A 19,594-nucleotide genomic window follows, 5' to 3' on the forward strand; every position below is an offset into this window, starting at 1 on the left:
CTTTGATCTTTGAAAAAAATATTGTTCCTTCCAGTTCCGATAACTAGTTTGGGAGAAATTGACTGATTTTCTAGAATAAGAGATTCCTGGGCAACAATATGTTTATGATTTCCATTCCCTATAATAGTTCTCATGTCCTATGTAGTTATTTAAACACACCAATTAAATATTAGTTTATGTAGTCTAACTCTGATCTTAATGACCCCTGTTTATTGTTTCCTAAGCCAATCCGATATTAAATCCGGCGAGCTGCCTAGTCTCTTTATCCAGGCTGGCCATCTCTATATATGGATCTATGAGGATATTTATCTAGCAGCCTTGAACATTTTCATTTCATTGAAATCCTATTTTATCCCCCATGAGTGTGTGCATACACACACACACACACACACACACATACCTGTGAATTATTATTATTATTATTATTATAATGAGATAAAGATCTCCAGCCAAGGAATGATTCTTACTGTAAAGTTCCTCCATGTTCCTCCAGGAGACTCCCCTGGGTATATATTAAAATCAAAATGGTCTTACACAATCATTTTCAATCTACAAAACTCAATTCATTTCTGAGTCCCTTCAGGCATTTATCTTACAATTGACCTAATAAGGACGAACTGTCTCCAAAGGCTACATGAGAACATAAAACAACCGTTCCCAACATTTCAGAGTGTCTAAATTATTGCCACTTTCATGTCTTCTTCTATTCTGAGAGAGAAGGTCTTTCAGATCAGCAGGACTGCATTCTTGATTTCCATTTGGATAGACCCAGGAAGGAATAAAATAAATTGCAAAGTCTATACTTTACTTAAGGGATATCAGGGTATTAAAGATTATTAAATACATCCCGTAACTTTTTTTTCATTATAATATCCAATTTACAGTCATTCCCTGAAGCATATTTGAATGAACCCCTTTATTACTTACCTATTTGACAACATGTACAGTGTGTACCAAATTATGCGGACTCTGGTCAGCTAACAACAAAGTAATGTCAATTACAATATATACAATAAAAATCATATCATAGAATGGCAACAACAAAAACAATATATCGGAATTTCTATCAGGTTAACTCTCAATCAGCTAAGGCCCAAGGCATCCTGAAATGATATATGTACGCCAATTGTACCCTTTACAGCAGGGGTCTCCAACCTTGGCAACTTTAAGCCTGGCAGACTTCAACTCCCAGAATTCCCCAGCCAGCTTAAAGTTGCCAAGGATAAAGCAGGGGTCTTCATACATGAAACATTTCATAAATGGTTTATTGCAATACTGTCTGCATAGGGTTGTCCTTAAAAGCTCCTTGGAAGCTACAGCTGGTCCAGAATGCAGTGGCATAGTACTTATGTCTCAGTGTTATTCATGTGACATCTCAGCTACCTGGATTACACCGTTTATAAGTGAGCTTTGAGGTGCAATTTAAGGTGTTAAACGTCTTTGCTAAAGCTCTCTAGAGATCATTGCTAAAGCACAGGACCCAGATAGGAGTAGAATTGCCTCCCTGAGTTATCTTCCGCCCTCCAATAGATCTGAGAGAATTGACAAGTTTTGGATCCCATGCAGTGGTGGGATTCAAATTTTTTTACTGCTGGTTCTGTGGGCGTGGCTGGGGAAGGATACTGTAAAATCTCCAGTCAGAGGTGGTATTTGTCGGTTCTCTGAACTACTCTTACCGGTTCTCCAGAACTGGTCAGAACCTGCTGAATACCACCTCTGATCCAATGTTTTATAACCTTGCCAGACACAGAGTAGTTTCTTCTGTGTCACCGTGTCTGCTGGAATTGTTTTAGCACCAAGACAGTTTATATCCTTGTTGTTTTTAATTCTACCCATTTTCTCAACTGAGGTTAACTTTAAGACTAATCTTAGGATGCAATTTTTTCAGTTTCATCATGCTTACCCCTATAAAGATAATAGCTAAATAAATAGTATCCAGATGCTGAGTCATTGTCTCTCCCCATGTAACTTTAAGAATATACCAAATAATAAAGCACATTGTGTAACCATTTGAAAACTTCACACAGTTAATTAAGTACAATTGTCACCAGCTGGAATGAAAAACAAACGATGTTCTGTATATTAGCAGCCAATTAATTCTCCAGGTGCTGATCTCTTTGTAGCCAAAAATAGTACTAATGTTACACAAGTAAAAATATTAGCAGGTTTCTCAAGATGTGATATAATAATAAAAACTCTAGTATCAGCACAAATGAAAGGGATGGGAAGATCTTTAGAATAGTATATTCAGAATGTCTACTGTGCTAAGCAAGGAATGGTTTAGACTAGACTAGAATAAAATAGAACAAAATAGAATTCTAAAACAATGCAATCTAAACCGGACATTTTGTACTAACAAAAATATGAGATTTCTAAATGCAGATCCTTATGTTGTCCAAAATATCTATGTCCAACTTCATTGCATACCTAAGGAAACCTCAAAGTTTGCAGAAATGGAAGGAGAACTGCAGCAGGCCCATAAGGACAGAGCATGCTAAGGATTATTGGTTGATAGCTGTGGGAGAATGGAGAACCTGGAGAAGAATGAGAAGAGCATGGGGACATACTGGAATTTTCAGTGTTGTCTTCAGTTATTAATCCTACACTCCTATGAAAATCCAGTATACTTAAGCCTTTAACTATATATCTGTATCCTATTAATTCCAGAGGGAATTAATAGAATTTACCTCAGTCTGTTTAGTTTTTTAGTTTTAGTTTATCTCTTACAGGTAGACACTTCAGATGTGTAGATTTGATGGTTGAATTTCTTAACTAGGTGATTACCTAGGTGGCTAGGTAATTCTGAGTTGAAGAACACACATCTGGAGGATTCCGTATAGGTAGTCCTCAGCTTACAACCACAATTGAGCCAAAAATTTATGTTGCTAAGCGAGACATTTGTTAAGTGAATTTTGCCTAATTTCTTGTCACAATTGTTAAGTAAATCTTGACTTTGCTTGTCAAAAGGCTGCAAATGATGATCACATGACCTGGGTCACTGCAACCGTCATAAATATGAGTCAGTTGCCAAGCGCCTGAATTTCGATCATGTGACCATGGTGAAGCTGCAATGGTTGTAAATGTAAATAACGGTGATAAGTCACTGGTTTCAGTGCCTTTGTAACTTTGAGTGGTCACTAACAGAACTTTTATAAGTCAAGGACTACTTGTACATAGATTTGGAAGCTATGCCTGTGACTCTCACAATAATACTACTGGCAAAATAAGGACACATAAACTAAGACGTCTAAATCTAGGGAAAGGCAAAGACCCTAACTCTTTTAACTCCCTAACTCTGTTCAAAGGAGGAAAATTTAGCAAGTATTAAGGAATTATTGCAAAAATTAGATTACTTTTTTCCCCACTATTAAAACATTAGTAGATATGTCTAGTCACAGAGATAGTTATAGTCAAAAATGTAAAATTATAGTTCAGGTCATTCAATTTTTAGGAGCCACAAACCCTTTAAATAAAAAAAAAAGAAACAAACAGCTAAGATGTGCCTTTTTTAATATTAAGCCCCTTCTAATTAAAGAATTTTTAGTTACTTTGTCATCTATCAAAATTTCACACCATGGTATAAATATGTATGGTACTTTGGAATGTAGGCATAAATATTTAACAGCTTCCGTTTGTGAAGTAGCTAAAGTATCCATAACCTAAGCTTCAATGGTTCGGGTTTGATGTGCAGATTCAGTGCATCAGTTCCACTGAATTGAAACTCAAAGGAGAATGGTGCCAGTTGTTTTGCAGAAAGTAGCTTCAAGGTATAAATGGAGGAATAGCGTACTCTGAACTGGATTTTACCAAATGGTTACTGTACAAACTTCTATGACGTATCTTCAGTTTAATTCTACATTGTGCCAGTACTCAGATAAGGAGATACTTTCTGAATCTTCATAGAGTAGATAAATCTCAGTGAAGTTTTGGCTTTATAGACAGAGGCAGTTATTCTTCATGACTGCTTCAAGATGTTGCAGCCTCAAGGTTGCCATGTACATACAAATTGTCAACTGTTCAAGGTAGGTCATCCATTGATATAGGACAGGGTTCTCAACCTGGGCAACTTGAACATGTTTGGACTTCAACTCCCAGAATTCCCCTTCCAATCATGCTGGCTTTGGAATTCTGGGAGTTAAAATACACAGATTTTCAAGTTGCCAAGATTAAGAAACACTGATATAGGCTACACAGTAACCAAATTTTGAAAGCTTGACTGTGTTTTCCCTTCCTTCTTCTTCTATCCCAAGAAATTGAGTAGAACCATCTAAGTTTCTTTTTAATGTTTTCTTTTTTCACAGGCTTAAAACACATTTTTATAACACTTGCTGCATACTTTCTCTAAAGTTATCTTTGTAGCTCTTTATGCCGATGCCTACATTTTGACTCACAAACATAAAATTGCTTTTTCATCTTGTCTCTTTTTATTGTACAGCCTTTCAAATTACGCAAAATTGTAGAGAAAACAAACCAATTAGCATCCAATATACGTCCAAGATAGTCAAATCCCTGCCTTTCGATTGATTTACTCCTCTCCTAATTAATCTACCATCCTGATCTTCCCATCTTTCTATTTATTCATTGCTCAATTAGTTCAGGAGCTTTTCAAATTGCAGTCTTCATATCCTGAATTCTCCCCACAGGTATGCAAAAGGACTGATAATTGTCTATTTCTCTTGGATCACAATAAAAACTAAATAGACGACTAAGGTGTACTTTGGACATATACATATGGTCTAACCCAGAAGAATCACTGTTCAGCTTACTTATAAAGCAGATTTAAATTCTACCATTCACCACATGCTGACTTGAATTCATTAAAAATTGGGATTTGCATAACGATCTTCAGTATTTTTATTGCTACTTGTAGATTACTGCAGAATTGATGGCTAATCAAGGTAAGATACAGTAATATGATTATCTAATATTTACTACTGTGTTATTCAGAACTCCGAATTTGGATATAAGAATTGGAATTGTATACATACTGCAGTTATTTGGAGAAAAAAGAAGGTATATAAAATATGTGTAGACATGTAGCCTCTTTCAGTCATAATATTTCCTAATGTAGTTTTCCTGGCATACTGATGAGCGGGAAAAAACCAGTTTTAATCCCCCCCAAAGCAATGTAATTTTTAGAAGGTTACTAGACATCAGTAGCATTTGGAGAAAACTATTACTGTATCATGTTTTGTTCTATTAAAAGTGAGCCAAAGAACCCTTGCCTGTTTTTAATATTTGCTCTTAAGGATAAGAGAGAATGGCACTTAAACAGTGATTTTATTAAATTAATTTATACCGATGGCAGCTTATACTCAACAATTATTAGCAATAGTTTCACTAGGAAGACATGACAAATAAGCACCCAGTTTTCAGCATTCTTCCACAAGAATAAGCTCAGTGTATATACTGAGATTTATTTTTGAATATGATACATAGAATTGAAATGCTGTTTTTCATTCAGATATTTCATGTTTATGCATCTGAAAATAAAACCATCCTTTCCACCTTCCGCTATCTGTTTTGCCCTTTTCACTTTTGTCAGGCAACTAACCCATGCTAAGGAATCTCCTGGATGATAAATGGTACCTCACCAAATCAACACGCTGGGAAAGTTTTACTATGCTATGGCAATGTTTGCCACATAATTCTTTGTAATTTCCACTCAAAGCTACTTCTTTCTACTTCCACAAGATGTTATGGTCAAGTAAAACTAAATGCTCTACAAGCTACTTGAGATGAAGTCAAGAACATGTGAAAGGTACAAAGATAGGAAAGCTGGAGTTAAATTAAGCAACAGTCTATTCTCTGACTATGCTTAAAATTGGAAAGGAGAAATGATTATTTAAAGCTCTTTTTTTCATACACAGGTAATCAGTGCATGTTTGAAACAGGGCATTCAGTTGTTCTGATTTTGATACCAAAGCTGCAGCCATGGAGAAGGCACTTTTAATTAGCAATAGGAAAATGATATTCAACTTCATGTATCCATGTCTCTTTTTTAATGAATATAAATTCTGTTGCAGGTATTTAATCCTCTTTTCTTAAGAGGAGGTTCTTATGAGAAATCATTTTTCTGAACATCACAATTTCAGTAACAGGTTGATTTGACTGGCCCAAATAAATAGTGATTTGACCACCCCAAATAAATAGTGTGCCCTAGTGCAACCACCGGGCCCCAGACCGGTACTGGTCCATGGATCATTTTGTGCTGGGCCACCTACTTTGCTTGGGCACCGCCATCTTGTTTCGATGGCACTTGAGAAAGTGCTTCCGGGTGAGCTTGTCGGTCATAGGTTGGAAAGCGGCATTTGGGTGCTGAAGGAATCCTCGCACCTTAGTTTCGTCAAAGGGGGGGGTTTGAATGCCCTAGTTTGCAAATCAGTATTACCAGAGGAGAAGCTTTATAAAATTCAATTTACAACTCTTAAAGACTTTTTGGCAATACTGTTGCAGTGAGCTTTGGCGCTTAGATCATTCAATATGAGAACTCCAAGGTCCTTGACAGAGTGAGGGTCATCAACAAGGTCATATCCACCTAGCTTGTATTTGGTAAATAGATTTTTTTTACCAATGTGTAGGACAGAGCATTTGTTGGACAAGATTTGGAGTTGCCAACTGTTAGACCATTCAGACACATAATCAAGGTCTTTTTGAAGGACGGTAACATTGACGGTAGTGTTGAATAGTTTTACATCATCAGACCATAGGTTTGGTAAGGAGCTGGTTCTGAATGATATCTCATATATCATGCTTAGGGGTTCTGCTATGATAGTGGAGAGCTTTTTAAGAAGAATGCACATAAGCCATCAGGGCCAATAGATAAGGATGGTTTTAGGTGGCATAGTGCATTTTCTGTGTTATCTTTAGTAAAGTCAATTTGTAGATCATTGCAGTTAGTTGTTGTATAATTAGGAAATGTGAGGCATGAATCATTACTGTTTACAAAGACTGAACTGAAGAACGTATTGAAGAGGTTTGCCTTAATGGCTTCATTGGTGTAGTCTTTCCCATTAGGACCTTTTAGGGGTGGGGTGGTTTTTGAGTCTTTAAGTTTGGTGTTTACAAAGTTATAGAAGGCATGGGTAGATTTTGTGTGTAGAAGATTTTCCTCTTGCAGTGGTAATTGATGCATTCTGCCTTTATCTGTCAGCATATTTATTTATTTGCTAAGTTAAAGTACATTAAAGTAACATTATAGCATATTTTTGTAAATTAAAAAGAAAACAATGTGAAAACCAGGTATATTCATCTTGTAGGAAATGAAATACGGTCGTCCTCACTTAACGACAGCAATTGGGATTGGCAATTCCATCATTAACCATGTCAATGTGGTTGTAAAGTGTAATATCACATGAACGTGGCAAGTTACACTAGCAGTTGTGGCAATTCCAGTTGCCATCATTAAGTAAATCCCACATGGTCATTAGGCAAGATGCCACATTAATTCTATTTGGAATTCCTGCTGGCCTCCCCAATGACTTCGCTTGTTGGAAACCAGCAGTGAAGATTCAAATGGCAACCAGATGACCATAGGATGCTACAACCGTTGTAACTGCAAGCTAATTGCTGTGTGCAATTAGCTATGGAGATGCTCCAGTGGCCACAAATACAAAGACCAGTTGTAAGTGTGCTTGTTCAGAGCCATCATAACTTTGAATGGTCATTGAATGAGTGGTCATTGAATGAGGAATACCTGTAATATTGACAGACTTGATTTCAAATCCATACAGGGAATTGAGATTCCAGCTGATAAGACTTCAATCACTGAGTAATTGCGGAGTTTTTTCTTGCTGTGATAGTTCCTCTTTGCCTTACTATCATAACTGGAGGAATCCAGAAGTTGGCGCAATTAAAAGCTACCAATAATTGCACTGAGTGATTGGTAGGGAGGGACATTTGGATTGTTGTACAGATCTGAAATTACATCTGATAAACCTGAAAAGTCACAAAATACTCACCGGTCATGAAATGTGAGGATTTGTAGTCCCAACCTAAAGAGTACCAGACTACTAAGGCAATTATGCAGTCATATCCTTCATCTACACTACAGTATTGTGACAATATCTGATGAGATAGTATTACTGATGAGCTGCTTGTAGCACCACCAGATTATCAGGACAGAGCCTTGATAGCACCACCAAGTTACCAGTAACTGATAAGATTGTCTTTCCCAATGCTGTCCAATATTGGGTAATAGAAATCATTCTTTCAACAGGTACTATAAAGCCAGAATTTGCTTTTCAGATTTATGATGATCAGAAGATCTTCTCTCTTTTAAGCATGTCTAAAATAAAAGAAAACAATATTTGAAGCAAACTGTCTAAGGCTGAAGTAAAACATAAATTTAAGTAAAATTTAGAAGCAAGTTATAAGTTATTAGCATTTAAAACTGAATCCCTTACATTATAATTAAACCCTTAATCTCTTCGGTAAAATTGCATTATTATTTTTTTTAAAAATGCCCATTCCAAAACAAGGATGCAAAAATGTTAACCTTGAGTTTAAATATCTCAAAGAGTTACTAATTCACAAGCCTCACAATTCCTAATTTCACTGGAAATAAATATTACAAGGAAAAAGAAGGAAAAAAGGTGCTTTAGGACTATTATCAAATGGCTGTGTTTTCAGAAGCAGACAGCCAGGAAGGAAAGGTAAGGTACAGGAAGTCTTTTGACTAGAAGGGTCAGTGTTGTAGATCAGGGATCTCCAACCTTGGCAACCTTAAGACTTGTGGACTTCAACTCCCAGAATTCTTTGCTGTAGTAGATGACCAGGCTGAGCCCAAGAGAGGGGTCAAACACATAATCAATCTTAAGTCCCTTCACGCCCAAACAACATTGAAAGTCCAGCCCACCTGGAATCCACTGACACTTATATACCATGAATTTGCTTTGACCCTTCATAGTACAGATTCTTGTGGCGACCTTAAGCTTTCAATAACCTTTATATTCATTTGAACTGCTTGGATTTCCTGATTTTCCCAGGAAACAGGCAGCCTTCATTAGCTGGAAGTTTTCTAAGCTAATAATCATCACCACATCTAGGCTTACTACATTCCACAAGTTAACAGTCTGAGTTTTGAAGAGAGGTATCATCTATAGCCTGAATATGCTGCCAGTTATTCTTAAGGAGTAATCTGAAGACAAAAACACCTCCATAGGTTTCCTCTTCTCCTTTCATATTGGTTTTAGTTTTATAAGCCTGTATACAAACCTGTCTATTTATCTGAAAAGTAACTCATAAAGGGGAGTTATCATAAAAATGGAAATGTTGATCCTGGCTCAGATGTCCCTATCTTCATTTCTGAAACAATATTAATATCTTATTGGATCCAAGTATTGTTGTGGACTATGCTTATTAAATTTAACAAAAGGTCTGCAGGCAATGTAAATAATAAATGGATAAAATAAAAGTCTTAAATGTTCTTTTTTGAAATTTAAGCAGTTGGAAAGTCACCTAATGTAAGTTAATTTTTAATTTTTTTAAAAAAATAGTCATTTCTAGCATAAGTCTCAGCTTCCTTCAATTTAGAAATCCCATTATATTTCTACCTCAAATAAAATTTAGGGTTGTTTTTTTTTAAAAAAACTGGAGAAACAAAGATACTATAGAAATAAACTCAACTATTTTCAGGCAAGCAAGCAGAAAAGCATTATTTTTCTGTTCTGTCTTCCTGTGTTTCAAATAAGCAATTTTCTTCAACATTTATCAAGCCAAATATACTGAATGGCACAAATTAAAACCAAAGATTGATGATATCAAAATACAAACATGTAACAGCTTCTTACAAGATCAATGAGAGGCAGATTTTAGCTAAGATAAATTATTGTCTAAATTATCTCCTCAGCCGATAATGTTTGATTTATGCCAATGAATATGGTAATGAAGCAAAGGCAGAAATTACACATGACAGCCAGTTTGGTATATGGGTAGAAATCGGGAGAGTGTGAACTATAATTTTGCCTTAGTCCTGAGAGTCAAATGGGTGACTTTGGGCTAATCACTTTCTATCAAGCCTACAAGAAACAAACACTTGCCAAAGAAAACTGATTAATTCAGGGAGTCATGAGAGTCAAAAATGAATGCACAGGCAAGCAAGCAAGAAATTATGTACTATATCTGATGTTACTTACCTTATCCTTAATGTGGTTTATTTCAGACATGCAGAAAATTCTAACCCATCCTTGATAATAAATCAATTAGCAATAAGGGGATTACTATGTTTCCCACTTCATTGGGGACAGTTTTTATTTGATGCTGTTCAGTAGTTCATCAATAGTGTGCATAGGGCTGCAGTGGCCTCCCAAAAATATTGCATACATTCGCAGGATCCCTCCAAATGTTGCCACCAAATTGTCATTTTTAATGTGTTAGAAAACGAGAGAAGTATTACATTCATGGGGTATAATTTTAATTGTTCTTAACTGGTGTAATGAGATTTTAACATAAAGCTCCTTGAATCAGCTTTAGCATTTTGTTCTGGCCTTTCCTGTCTCAGAAACCAAATACATTTCCAGTATGGGGGAAAAGGTCGAAATTGCCTAATTTGAAGGGTTATGTAGACCGCCTATGATGAAAGATCAAGAATGAGAACAGCCAGTTGCCTTTCAATACTGAGCACATGGAAATCACCCTATGCAGGTACTTGGATCTCTTGATTAATCATGATTAGGACAAAAATCTTATGTTAATTATTTCTAAATTAGCACCTATACATAAGTTGATATCAGTGGCAGGATTCAAATTTTTTTACTACCGGTTCTGTGGGTGTGGCATGGTGTGCGTGGCATGGCTTGGCTAGGTAGGCATGGCTTGGTGGGTGTGTTAGGGGAAGGATACTGTAAAATCTCCCTTCCCACCCCACTCCTGGGAGAAGGTTACTGCAAAATCCCCATTTCCTCCCTACCCCACTAACCTGCTTTCCAGCTCTGTCCTCCTTTGTAGAGCAACAAAAAAAGACCCAGCCAATCAGCTGGGACTCGGGAGGCAGAGAATAGATGGGGGCGGGACCAGTCAGGTGGTATTTGCCGGTTCTCTGAACTACTCAAAATTTCCAGAACTAGTTCTCCAGAACTGGTCAGAATCTGCTGAATACCATCTCTTGTTGATATACATTGGCACATATACGGTACATTTTTGCATCTGTGCATTTCTGTATCTCTTCTTCTTCTTCTTCTTCTTCTTCTTCTTCTTCTTCTTCTTCTTCTTCTTCTTCTTCTTCTTCTTCTTCTTCTTCTTCTTCTTCTTCTTCTTCTTCTTCTTCTTCTTCTTCTTCTTCTTCTTCTTCTTCTCTTCATGTATAAAAGCAGCAGTTTGAAACCGCAGTTCTGAAAACCTGAAGCTTGAGCCATTTCCTCCCTTTTCTCCTGAATGATAGTCCACAGTGAGGCAGCACCAGGACTCAGGAACTGAATTTGCTCTATAACAATAACTTCTAAGGGACTGGACTTGGATAATACATGTAGTCCTCAATTTACAACCATTCGTTTAGTGACCATTCAAAGTTACAACGGCACTGAAAAAGCTGACTTATGACCGTTTTACACACTTACCACCATTGTGGCATCCCCTTGGTCACATGATCAAAATTCAGGCACTTGGCAATTGGCTCATATTTATGATGGCTACAGTGTCCTGGGGTCATGTGATCACCTTCCGACAAGCAAAGTCAATAGGGTAACCAGATTCACTTAATGACTTTATTATGAACTTAACAACTGCCGTGATTCACTGAACAATTGTGGCAGGAAAGGTCATAAAATGGAACAAAATTCACTTAACCACCTGTCCCAGCAACAGAAATGTTGGGCTCAATTTAAGTTGAAGACTGTCTCTATAAGGAAACTTTAAAGGCTTTCCATGTGTTTATTTAAAAAAAAAAAAAATAGACTAAAATAGCAATTTTCACTAGGCAGAAGTTGTTCCCCTAACTCAAGGTATTTTATAACCCATTGTTAATACATCAGGAGCCTCAGCTGCACTTCACTGTTTATGCAGGCAGTCTGTTTCTTTGGAGGTATTTTTCACCCCTTTGTGTTTGGCTTGGCCATTTCAGCTCCATATAAAAACAGATCATTATCTGCAATCATATCTCTCTATCTCTCTCCCCTTGCCTCACACAAAAGCTTAGCTTCTTGGTCAATGAACTTCCAATGGCCTGTATCTGTGTATGTCTTACTCACAACCAATATTTCTTCGCTAAACAACATAATCAGGCGCCACAATCATGCCAGAAACTTCCTTCAGAAATTAATCCTCTAAATCCTGGAGGACGAGGAATGAAGCGAGATAACAAACAGAAGATGGTGAACGTGCCAATATATCTGCATTTTCTGGTTATGCAGGAAGGAAGAGAACTCTTTTGAAAAAAGAAAAGGCGGTAAATATAATCCTATGGTAGAAAGAAGTGGAAAACACTTACACAAGTAAGGATGATAAGTAACAAATAGAAGCTCCCAATAGAGCTCAGCAACATAAGTTCTGTGGTATATTTTTTGAGTTTCAGATTTTTCGATTCCTCAGGACAGTCTGCAAGGCAAAACAATAATCTTTACATGATTAAAGTACTTTGAAAGTTCCAACGGCAAGGGGGTGCGGGAGGGATTGGCATATCATACCTACTACTCTGAGTATAATTGTACTTTGGTTGTAGTTTCTGACTGGTGCCAGTAAGATACATTTATACGTTCCACTACTGAAGTGTGTAGCATGTTTAATCTTGAGAAAATGCCTGGTGCCATTAGAAATCTCTAAGGAGTCGTTAAATCCTCTTGAATATGCATGTTCTTTATTATATTCCATAGCCTTCAATCCTTTGTTGTTTTCATCAATCTATAAAATAATGACAAATTAACACAGAGAGTTTTGATTGCAACTACATGAAAGTATTTATATGCCAGTGCTAAATCATTATCACAGCTTCCCCATAAGTGTCTGGATTGTGATACCCAGCAAGCATCTAGAACAGGGGTCTCCATCCTTAGCGACTTTAAGCCTGGTGGACTTAAACTCCCAGATTTCACTCAAGATCCAAATTATCAGGACAAAACCATTACGACACCATAGGGATTGCCCAACACCCTTTCAGAACACAAGGCTCTTCATTACATCATCACCTTCCAAGCTTCAACCAAACCTGGGAGCTCAGACAAACATGACCCCCACATGGCCCCATGGGAGTCTGACAACAACCAATAGAATACATGTTCTTTCACAGGAACAGGAAGCTCAAGTGCAAAGCCCAAGAGAAGCCATATATATACTCCTCCCTCTCAACTCCATGCGTTCAGCTTCCCAGAACCCATGTGCTTGGTGGCTCTGCTTCACCATTAAACCATCTTTCCAATCAGCTTCCATGTTTCCAGTGTCTTTCTCCCAGCTTGGAACTGAACCAGATGGATATTTCTTCCAAAGGATGCAAGCAGGGAAAGGGTCAAAGTGTTGCAAAAGAAAAACGTAGTTTTACTGTAATTTCGTCTGCCTCAGAGCTGAGCTGGAAATAAAAGATCCAACTTCCAACCTGTTGACATGGTAGAATCAGACAGACTCAAAAATTGCTTTCAAGTCACCACAGAATCCTGGTATGCAGCTGTTTATTGCTGCTAATGCAACTTTAAAGTGATGTTGTTGCTAATTATGTGAATGAGCAGCGGGCAAGAATAAGGGGCACCTGCCTGAGATGCTTGGTGCCTGTAGTGCTATTTCAGCTAAGTCTGGCTCCAATTTAATTAATATTTAATACATATTTTAATCTCTTCCATTTGGATAGTCCTGGTAGCAGAGTGGGGTGACTCAGATGAAGCAGGGCCAAAAAAGCCATGTTCCAACTAGACAAGTAAATTTTAAGATAGGAAGCCTTTCATAATGATTACATAATCTGCTTTACTAATCTGCTAAATCCAGTGTATACAGGAAAACAATATATAGAGGTAATATATGCAAACTGTACCTTCGTGAACAAATGACAGACCAAAAAAAATGACATAAGGCAATTGGTGTCTTTTCCAGTGACAATTCCTCGAAAACATAAATGTAATAAACTTATTTTTCCTTTTAGGATAAATTCTTTCAGAGCTAATAACATTTGCATATGGGGACATCTAGTGGCAATGTCTTTGTTTGACAGGATGAATTATTTTTGCCTAGATTTTTTTACAAGGAAATGCATTTTTTTTTTTTGCTTTTTATATACTGAAATTGTTAATTGGAAACTGTATTATATCTGGTCTTTCTGTATTATAACTTTTAGGTGCTATTTTTTTACGTTAGCAACGTTTTGGCAGAATCTCATCTGCCATCATCAGACTTCTGTATAGTGTTCATCAGACGATGATGCCTGATGATGGCAGATGAGATTCTGCCGAAACGTTGCTACAACTTTAAAAGCACAACTATAATGACGTGGGAAAATACCCCCAAAAAGCTGAATACCATACATGTAAGTACCCGCGAAAACTTAAGAAATATATACATATATATATATATAGTGTGTGTGTGTATATGTATGTAAAAGAATAGTATACTAAAAGTTCAGAGTACAAAATGACTTTTTAAAAGAAAAAGTGGGGAGGTTGTATTTTTGTTACCCTTTAGGACAGCGGTTGCCAACTGGTGGGCCACGTCCCACTGGTGGGCCACGAGAAAATGTTGGTGGGCCGCAGACAAATGTCACCCCCAGAGCACCCCCAAATCAATTAATCCAGGCTGTGCAGAAACACAAGGCTGTGCCGCCCACATGGCCTGTGGGAACCCTCCCCGTCCACTCACTCCTTACCTGGCAAACTTGCCTGCTAACTTGCTATTTTTCCTTTTTCCAACCATCAGCTGTTCTGCTATGCCGGGAGATTTAGATTAGCTAGAAAGTAGGAAATAGTTGGATAATCTTCGGCTCTGCTTTCAAGCACAGCCGAAACTCCCTTAAGACTGAAGGTTCTATTATTCAGTGCAGACTCACGGCAAGCAAGTTTTATGTGACAGACTCAGGTAGCCGATGGCAGATAGATAGATCACTGAATGATTCTGTGAGCAACTCAATCTGCCTGCCTGCTTTGCCTGATTTTGGGTAAAAGTTGCTCTTTTTTTAAATAAAAAAATTCAATATTTACATACATGGTGTGTTGGGAGTTAGTTTTGTAGAGTTTACTTGCTAACAAATTTTATAAGTTTGCTTGCAAGCAAAATTTATGTGACAGACTGAGCTAGCCTATGGCAGATAGATAGATCTCTGAATGAATCTGTGATTCTGAGAGCAACTCACTCTGCCTGCCTGCTTTGCCTGATTTTGGGTAAAAGTTGCTCTTTTTTAATAAAAAATTCAATATTTATATAAATATTTATAATATTTACATACAAGCCATGCCCAGCCAGTCACATGACTACCAAGCCACACCCACAAATTAGGCCATGACCACAGAGCCGGTTAGTGGTCCCTGGGATTTAAAATTATGAATTTGGTGGTCCCTGAGGTCCAAAAGGTTGGCGACCCCTGCTTTAGGACTTATGAGGAGTCTTATAAAATAGTTTAAATTCTTCAATAAATTTCTGTGAAGTCCCTAGGGAGAAAGAGAACCTAAACAGTTTGTAGATGAAGTTTATATACAAAACAGTTTTATATAAATTATTAATATTTAATATAATTCAGAAATATGATAATTAGTTTTAAAAACTGCAAAATTTTACAATACACCCCACTGTAGCTGAAGTATTGATAGCCAAACATTCTGCCATGAAAAATTGCCACTATTAAATGTGTATTTATTATCAGTGCTAATATTGTTCGGTATCCTGTTCAATAAAGTGTACAGAACCGTCATTCATCTATCTCATCAATCAATTTTTCAGAAGCCAGCTAGACAGAATACAAATGAACTATTCCTCCTGCTACTCCAGAGCACCTCATTTCAATATTCCCATCCTGATCCTTTATTTTTTTCAGTCACTTCATTCTAAAATAAGAAACTATTTGTCTAGGAAGGCAATCCTACACCCCGTGAAGTTCATGGAGCTGCCCTTACTCTCCTACTGATTTGCTACAGCCTTTTGTTTATGAGGCCATTATGAGATGAATTCACTATCCTCAACTTTACACTATTGGCTGCAATTTACAGAAGCTGGAAAACAGCTTCCAGATATATCAGATTTAAGCAATATACATCTCCCAATATTATCTGTTTTGGGGAACTTCATTGATTTATTCTGGTTCTCTTTTGGTTATTTGGAATCACAGAAAAGTTTGCATTTTTGTTTGAATTGCAGCTCTGCAGATTTTTTCCCCCCCATTAGTAGGAACTCTTGTCTTACTCATCACTTTCTCTTCTCCTTCTCCCCTGCATCCCTCCCACACAATCCCTGCAAAGAATTCAGTATTTGGTTCCTGGAATTTGTCTCTTCCTGTATATTTAGAACTTAACTCACCCTGCCATTGATCCAATCCCCACGACAACACGGAACCATGATACAGCACCCGAGGGGCTAAATTGCTGCCATATTAGTATTCCACCAAGGAACTAACATGGCTGGAAAGCTTTTGGAAACAACCAGAATAAACTGAATTTGTTTGACTTCCTAACGGGTGTTTTTAAAACTGGTGTTTTTAATCACAACAGGCAAATAATAATTATAAACAATGAATATCTGGGGAATACCTAAAAGACAATTGCATTTATTACAACATAATATATAATAATAGATAATAGATATCAACTGGCTTCATCAGATACCTTAACATGTGTTGTTTTAGTTGTTAATTGATAATATGGTTACCCTTCTGAAAATTAGCTTGAATCACTGTGGTCCTGTTATATGTTAAGGTAAGTTGATGTGTATTTAACACAGTATCTATTCTACGTCTTTCATAGGTATAACTACATATACATAACTACAATTTATTATTTCTGAAAGAAAAAAAAGCAGTGTTTTCATTCATTTGCATTTTGTATCTTTTATATGTTAAGATGAATTCCATCTATTTTTTTAAACTCAGCTTTAGGATGAGCCTTTAACATATTTAACATATCTAGTTAATGGGTTATTGTTATTTTAGATAGAAGAAGATCTTTTAAACAATGTATTACATAATAAGCTGCAAAATCTTGTTTTTGCTACAGTCTGACCATTAATTTGACACAAAGTGCAGTACACCCTGCAGAGTCACATTATTCTCATAATTCTTACGCAGCAAAGTCAAAGGTTAATTGTTTGTATTTGCTACACGGTTCACAATTATCCCGCACTTGTGAGTTAACCTAAGAGCTGTTTGAACTTTACAGTGCAAAATGTCATGCGATTTGTTGGAATTATTATTTAATAGTCCCCTAGAGGGCTTAAATACACTTATTGATTAGGCCCTTAATAGTTTTTTAAGTGATTAATTCTACTATTTGCCTGTTTGCCTGACTGCATTCTATCATGAGTGCAGCTCAGTGCTGCCTGCTCTTGAAATAATTTCACTGATTTCTTTTTTAAAATGCAAAAGAAGAGTATTATTCCAGCTGTTATAAACTGGTATACAGAGAAAAAAAGAAGCAATGCATTCCTTGTTCTGAACGTTAGGATTTTATGACATAATTTTTCTTTCATCTGCAAAAGCCCTATTCTTCAATCTGGAAAACCCGGGGTGTGGGGAACTATAGCCTGCAAATTGTGTTAGTAGAATACAGGTAGTCCTTGACTTACGACCACAATTGAGTCCCACGTTTCTGCTGCTAAGTGAGACATTTGTTAAGTGAATTTTGTCCCACCTTTGGTGCCACCTTGGCTAAGTGAATCACTGCAGTTGTTAAGTTAGTCACACAGTTGTTAAGTGAATCTGGCTTCCCCATTGATTTTGCTTGTCAGAAAGTTACAAAAACATGACCACAGGACACTGTAACTATCATAAATGTGAGTCACTTGCTAAGCATCTGAATTTTGAACCCGTGCCCATGGGGATGTGGCAATGACCATAAGTGTAAACAATGGTCATAAATCACTTTTCTTTTTTTCTTTTTTTCTTTTTTGAAACATCGCTTTGAGTGAACAATGTGGTTCCAGGTTTTTACATTCCAGTACAAACATGACCCTGGTTAAATATTTACCTTTCTTATTCAATTTCATAATATTATTACCTGCTCCATTTTTCTTTTTATATTCTCATAAATTACTTTAAAGTATTATCTATATTCCTAATCAGTCTCATTATTCATTGTGTACATTTTCTTGTATTCGTCATATTTGCAAATTTTACCACATTATGTTATTCCATTCATCGTTTCCAAAAATTCCTCTTAATTTATATTATCCAATGTTTTCCCCTTTCATTATCAGTTTAATCTTGCCACCCTCTTTACATAGTAACACATTTTCCCCATTTTATTCCCTTTAACCAATTATAAAAACTAATAATAAAATAGCCACTTTCCCCCTTCATATTCTCTAATATTAATATTTCCCTATTTATAAGTCACTTTTTTCAATGCCATTGTAACTTTGCTCACTAAATGAACGGTTGTAAGTCAAGGACTATCTGTACTAGAAGTTGTTCTTCCTAATATGCATGCATGCCCACTCATTGGAGAATTATTTAACCATTTTCAGATAAACACTCATGTAGCTAATAATGCAATATATGAACTGAAGCAACTGCGGCAATCCATATGATGATGGCAACATATTTTTCACCCTCTCACTATGGCATCATATATCACATAGAAGGCATGAAACAGGATCCAGGCAGGTGTGGGGGATGAGAAGGAAGTAAATCGCAGCAGATTCTTTTACCTTATGCCAGGAGATCGTTCCAGTTGTGAGCTGTAGATCCTGGAAAACCTTACAAGGGAGAAAAGCATCTTCGTTACAGGTTGCCTCAACTTCTTGTGGGACACCAACTACTGCATGAAGCCCACACCAGACTGAAAAACATAAGATACCAGAAAAAAAGACACTAAAAATGAACAGCTGTAGATTGATTTTCCAAACAAAAGATTTTTTTTTCCAAATCAAGAAAGATCCTGAAGAATGTGAGGAAAACGAAGAGGCAGAGAGCAATAACACTTGAAAAGAAAACTATTTACTTTGACTTAGGAAGGCAAGCTGATAGCAACGCATTGAGGCCATGAGTGTTTAGCAGAAGGGGAGATCTTGGTTCTTTTTAGGAGAAGGCAAGGAGAAGTGAAAGAGATGCAGTCTACCAGCCTATAAAGATCACAGGAAACAAATTATTGGGGATTCCCCCTCCTCCCTAACCCCAAATTAAGGAAGTCTTAAAGGCCACAGGCTGGAGGCAGAAAGTCCCACAGGGTAGCCTTCATCTTCTTTTCAATAATAATAATAATTAAAAAAGAACTGTAATCAGAGATGTAGTATTATAATAGTCTTATAATAAGGCCCATAAGCCTACTTTGGAGAATTATTCCATATTTTCCCCAAATGACTCTTCAAAAATTCAGTAATTCAGTAATTCACCCAACCTTCACTTTACAATATTTTTATATGAGGTTATTCTAGAGAAGGGTTTTTTTTTCCACCCTTCATGTTTCTTTCCCCACACTTCCATGCAATATCATTTTTATGGTTTAAATATCATTAGGCAGCAAAACAACAATCACACAACAGT

General features: G+C 36.8%; 1 protein-coding gene across 1 annotated transcript; it reads right to left on the reverse strand.

Annotated features, from left to right (window-relative positions):
• Window positions 1-7,141: 7,141 nt before the first annotated feature.
• CD83 (CD83 molecule) lies at window positions 7,142-19,151 on the reverse strand. Its single transcript, XM_026699176.2, has 5 exons — window positions 19,053-19,151; window positions 18,760-18,890; window positions 12,621-12,834; window positions 12,425-12,531; window positions 7,142-8,287 (listed from the first exon to the last, which is right to left on the reverse strand). The coding sequence occupies exons 1-5, from the start codon at window positions 19,093-19,095 to the stop codon at window positions 8,222-8,224; spliced, it is 561 nt and encodes a 186-aa protein (XP_026554961.2). The 5' UTR covers window positions 19,096-19,151; the 3' UTR covers window positions 7,142-8,221.
• Window positions 19,152-19,594: the final 443 nt, after the last annotated feature.

The sequence above is a fragment of the Pseudonaja textilis genome, chromosome 3 (assembly GCF_049901715.1).
Source record: "Pseudonaja textilis isolate UNSWEBS1 chromosome 3, rPseTex1.2, whole genome shotgun sequence".
In the NCBI taxonomy this organism is placed as follows: Eukaryota; Metazoa; Chordata; class Lepidosauria; order Squamata; family Elapidae; genus Pseudonaja; species Pseudonaja textilis.